At 32.5% G+C, this 6,000-nt stretch overlaps 1 protein-coding gene across 1 annotated transcript in view; it reads right to left on the bottom strand.

Annotated features, from left to right (window-relative positions):
* Positions 1–6,000, bottom strand: part of CUNH8orf34 (chromosome unknown C8orf34 homolog) — a 377,142-nt gene that overhangs the window by 72,651 nt on the left and 298,491 nt on the right. Inside the window, 1 exon segment of the mRNA XM_032848426.1 lies at positions 2,961–3,037. Coding sequence (XP_032704317.1) covers positions 2,961–3,037 — 77 coding nt within the window.

The following is a 6,000-nucleotide window of genomic DNA, read 5'->3' on the forward strand; positions in this document are numbered from 1 at the left end:
GAAGGAAAATGTATTAGAAGTACACTTTCAGTATTTCCTGAAAACACCAGAAAAACCTTCCCTACTGGAGTCTTCTTTAAAACTTTTCTTCTATTTTAAGAAATGATGACTAGTTATGTAAAATGCTCTGGGAATCTGCTTATGATGGTCTGATTGGTATTGACTAATGAATAAAATAAATAAGAGATTTACAAAGGAAAAAGAAAAAAGTCAATAAGATGTTGAATGTTAAATGTCTTTCTTAGTTATCTTTTCATCTTCCCATTATGCTCAGATATGTATGTCATACTTTCAAAACAAAATGGAATTGTGAAGATTCAGAAAGCTATAGAAATTGTGAAATTAAAAAAATCATTAATACTAAATCTTTATGGATCATTGATTTAAACAAAATGTTGTGTACTATATTTATGAACTATATATATATAATGAACTACATGTAATGAACTAAAGTCCATTAATCAGAGTCTGCTCCTTGTCATTTTCTTCCTAAGATTTTCTTTTTGTTGGTTCATTTCTAATAAATAGATGTCTCTGACAAGTCTAGCTTTGATCTTCATAACATGTACGTAAGTTAAGAAAGATTCCAGAATGCTGAAGGAGGGGGTGGAGGAAAGGGAAATTTCAAAAAATGACTTGTTTATTTGGGGAAAGATAAAAATGTAAATCTTAATGTTCCCTTTACCTCATTCAAATAGTCACAAAATATTCACAAAATATTTTAAACACAAATTAAGCCACTGGGGAAAACAGTTTTGAAGAGTCTGTTACCTACTTATTAATATCCAATACCCAACAAGGAAAGTTAGCAAATAAGACAGCATGTGTTGAAACTGCTCTAGATGGATTTCAACATTTGCGGCATGTTTATATTTTTACAGGATGTGACTCAAAATTTGCTTTGAAGTATTTTGCATTTCTTACGGTAATAAAGAAAAAAGTTCTGTTTTCTTCCATTTCTCCATTAATATTTAGCCACAATTTTCTCTTTGATTTACCAAAAATACAATCCTAAAAAATGTTATTTAGGGAATTTGCATCCAAAATATCATCTGACTCTTTTCTTAATCCATGTTTTCTTTATGAAAAAAGCAGCTGATGTGTAGAAATTATGTTCAGGATCCTGATATTAATAAATTTCTCCATGTATTATTTATATTCTGCATGCTTCCAAAATGAATTAAATAGTTATTTTGACAGTAAATAGAATTGTAGAATTTTTAAGAACCCAAAATCTACTGAATGATAAGTGAAAACAAGTAAAATTGGCTTAGAACAAATTTTTGCTTTGGAAGCACTATGTAAGCACTGAAAAAAGTAACTAAAAGTCTCTCACAGTCAGCTTGAAATCACTGAGAAGTTTTCTTTCCCTTTTTGGGTTATTATGTATTATTAAGCAAGTCAAATACTATGGGCAGGATTTATCTTGATTTTAGAAAGTGATTAGGAAAAGAATCTAGTAGGATTCTTTTACATATGAGGGAGATACACGGACTTTGGTGAAATTCACAGAGGAATAACAAAAAAAGCTTGGGAAAGGTAATGAATGAAACATTGTCACAACCTGAATGATGACATGCTTTTATCATCATGAGATTATCAAAACATACTGGATTTTATAAGTGTCAGAAAGTTTCTTTAAAAAAGTTAGGAAAATCCCAAATTATAATCCAAAAATAATATTTGATCAAGTGCATACCCCATGACACTCTCTGATGTGGGAATGTTATCCGGAACCTTGGGCTTGGTTGCGGCAGAACCCACACTTTGCAAGGGAATTTGGCAAACAAAAATATGCTCAGAGAAAGTATCAGACATACTGAAGTCTTTGAAAAACGACACAATGTCAGAATTTGATGAAAGAACAGATTCTGTTTGGGCTGAACAAAAGTCTCGGATGAGAGATGCTAACAGCTTTTAATATCTGAAGATCACTTAAGAGGAAGGAGAGAGGCTTCAGAAGAAAGAAATCCTGACACTTGGATCTCAAACTTTTGCCTCCAGAACCGTGTGAAATAAATTTCTATTGTGTAATCCACCCAATCTACAATGCTTTGTTACAGCAGCTCTAGCAAGCTAACACAGAGACTACTGCAGGATATAAACCCAGTTTAGATATTAAATTTAAGGTGATGCAAGATTGCCTAGTCATTTTCATAGCAACTCAAAATCTTTTATGAACTTTATACTTTGTATTCCCATGTTGATTTTATTTTTTCTGTGTTTATTCTTTTAACATTAAATTTCATTGAAAATCTTAACCCAATGGTTTTCTTCTCAATATACTCTATGGAAGAGATCTAGTTTAACAAAAATATCACAGGGACTTCACAACCAATAACAGCAAGCTTACGTCATGCATAAACTTTCAGGAAATGCAAAACATTTAATTTTTATCAAGATGTGTATTGTTAATGAAGTTTAGGATGACTGCTCATAATCTTTTTGAATATTCATGTGCACAAGCCAGCCGTTAATCAAGTTAATCATAGCAGAACGTAGCTTTTTCTAACTCATTCAAATCATCTGCCCCTGGAGCCTCTGGATGGCTCAGTCGGTTAAGCGTCTGCCTTCCACTTGGGTCATGATCCCATGGTCCTAGGATGAAGTCCTGCATCTGGCTCCTTCCTCAGGGGAGTCAGCTTCTCCCTCTGCCCATCTCCCTGCTCCTGCTCTCTCTCACTTTCTCTTGGTCTGAAATAAATAAAATCTTTAAAAAAAAAAATTCTTCTGCCCCAATTGCTGATAAAGCTTAGTCCTGCCTTGCTCTATACCTGTTAACAAGCTAGCCACCTACTAATATAAGCACTCAGCATGACAGCGTGGGATATACTGGACTCACATTTGAAAATATTTTTTAATTTAAAGAATATTATTTCCTATTCCTTTTAGATTTTCCTATTGGTAATATACCTTAGTTTATGGAATTGAGAAAAAAGTAAGCAAATGAATGTACTTACATGTCCTGCTAATTTAGATGCTTTCTCAAATTCTTCACCCTCTTCCATTAGTGCTTCTTCAGTCCCGGGTAAAGAATCTATTTTTACAAAAAGAATGAATAATTGTTGTCACATATTGCTTACTGACTCTGTGATACATAAACCTATTATGAGAAGGATATGAAAGTGGCCAAGTTGGCACTTGAAAAATCTGTTTTTGAGTTAAAATACAGTAGAATTCTGTTTATTTAATTTAAAGACAACATATGAAAAATGTTAATTACTTCTAATTGAGAAGGACACGATGAAATAAAAATTGTATGACAGCTGCTATTATGTTAGAGCAAGCCTGCTTTCGGCATATGATTTAGCTAACTGTTGGAACTTTTATTGATGTCCATTTTTTGGCTTGTAATTTTATGTTTGTTTTATCTCTCAGCTGTCTCTCTCTCTCTCTCTCTCTTTCTTTCTTAATTCCTTCCTTCCTTTCTTCCCTTCTTTTTTTTCTGGCTACACAATTTAAGCACCAGTTTGTGTTCTCTCTATTAAATGGGGTGGCAAATTCTGAAAAGTTTGGGGAAAGGTGCATCCCATGAAATGATAGTGGATTTTTCAATTTTAAGTATCAAGTGAGAAGTCATGATTAGTTAGTATGACTAGATTTGAGGAATGGATGAGTATTGACTTTCTAATATGTGAATAAGATGATGGCAGCCCTTTCCATATGTCTACTGAATTATGTTAATTATAACAACAAGGATTTCTAAGGGTTATAAATAATTCTGCAATAAGGATAGATATATGGAACATTAGAAAAAGTCTGTGATTTAATAACTTTCTATTCGAATTTCAAAATCAAGTTTCAAAAATCAGTTAAGAGGAAAGAAGTATTTTAAACCACTGGAAACTTTTTAAAATTTATTTCTTTATATTTATTAATATTTGAAAGAGCCATATGAATCCTTCAAGAAGACTTTCCTTCAGATTCACATACATATGAAGGCAGATTTTTTCCACTGCATAAAAATGTGAACTCTGGGAAGAAAATCAAAGCATTAAATCCTTCAAAAGCTTAATGGTCACCTAAGACCAGAGAGACAGTGGAAAGCTTTGTGCAAATCTATAATCATAGCTTTTGAACCATGGAGCTCTGTCTCTAATAATTCAGAGTTTTACATTCAAGAAAAAAAAATTACTAAATCCCAGGGCACATAGTTCATCTAGATGTAAATGTAGATTTTTTTTTTAGAACACAGAATTCTTTCCAACATAAAATTAACTTTTTTTAGTTAAAAAAAAAAAACTTTAAAAAAAACTAAAACACTAAAAAAAAGTTTTTTTTTAAATCTACATCTCAAGAAAGTATGTTCTTTGAGACAGGGATACTTTCTTGAGATGTAGATAAATTTTACAATGTTACCTACCACCCTTCCAAACAGAATGATGACATCCAAAAGCAGCAAATTTTTGTTGATAAAATCAAGATAGATGATGAGAATTGTACCAAGTTCAAAAATATTAAGTCATTTATGAAGAATACTTGAACCCCTACCTACTAACACCCAGTTGTAAGGGTGACAATATGGTGATTCTTTAAATTAGAGTGTATAAATTAGCATAATTTAAGTCCAGTAAGGCTGAATTATATTATCTATAACTGTGAGGAAATATTAGTGTAATTTTAGTATTCACTCACAATTTTTTGTTTCACTTATGTATTGAAACTATTAAGTAGAATATTTACTTAATAAATAATATTAAAATGTTCTACTCTACATTACAAAGCAAATGACATATACAGAAAAAGAAAACCAACCCTCTTGTGGATTTGTTGATTTTTTAAGTTAGAAATACTATTCTCACGTTTTTCTCAATAAGTTAATGATTTTATTCGTTTTTAAAGATTTTATTGACTTCTTTGAGAGAAACAGAAAGAGCACAAGCAGGGAGAGAGGAAGAGGCAGAGGGAGAGGTTCAGGCAGGTTCCCGGATGATCAGGAAGCTCCATGCAGGGCTCTATCCCAGGACCTAAGCTGGTCAGATGCTTGCTTAAAAGGACTGAGCCACCCAGGCATCCCCAGTTAATAATTTTAAAGAGTACTGCCATTCTGCTTGGTTTTTCTTTTTTAATAGATTTTATTTATTTATTTGAGAAAGACTAAGGGAGAAAGAGCATGAGGGGTTGGGGATAGGGCAGAAGGAAAGGGAGATGCAGACTGCTCGCTGAGCACCTAGCAGACTCAAATCCCAGTACTTGATCCCAGGACCCAGAGACCATGACCGGAGCTGAAGTCAGATGCTTAAATGACTGAGCCACCTAGGCATCCCTGTCATGTTTGATTTTTAATGCATGTATGTACTAATTAATTCATTCACCCACTTATTGTGTATTTGTGTATTCATTTAATTCAATAAATACCCTATACCAGGCATTGAAGTTGGTGTTTTCAAAATTTGAATTTGAGCAAGATAATTATCTATGACTCTTTCTCTTTGGAATATACTTGAACACCTTTACAGTATTAATTTTTTAAGAAAAATGAACATTTTTATAAAAGGAAGGTAGTGGTGACTTTTTATGGTTTTACATTCTATTCTATTCTATTCTATTCTTGTTCTTGGTTGAATTCTTCCTGGCTATTGGTGCCATATCCAGTGAGGTCCATTCAATTTAATGTAGAAGGATAACGGTGAAGTAATACCAGAATATTTGCAAAGTTACATATTCATATTAAAAGCTGTTAAATTGAAAGAACCCTTCTAAATAGTCCAAATCTAAGCCAGAATATAAATCTAATATACCTGTAGGGACAATAGATATCATGCAAATAAAATCGTAGTGTTTAATGCTTGGAGGAGTACATTGCTTTTTTTTTTTTTTTTTTGGGTTTTTTTTTTTTATTTTATTATTTTATTATTTTCTTTTTTTTAAATTTTATTTTTTATAAACATATATTTTTTTCCCCAGGGGTACAGGTCTGTGAATCGCCAGGTTTACACACTTCACTGCACTCACCATAGCACATACCCTCCCCAATGTCCATAATAACCCCACCCCCCC

This window comes from Lontra canadensis, unplaced genomic scaffold (genome assembly GCF_010015895.1).
Source record: "Lontra canadensis isolate GAN:19392208 unplaced genomic scaffold, GSC_riverotter_1.0 scaffold203, whole genome shotgun sequence".
Taxonomy (NCBI): domain Eukaryota; kingdom Metazoa; phylum Chordata; class Mammalia; order Carnivora; family Mustelidae; genus Lontra; species Lontra canadensis.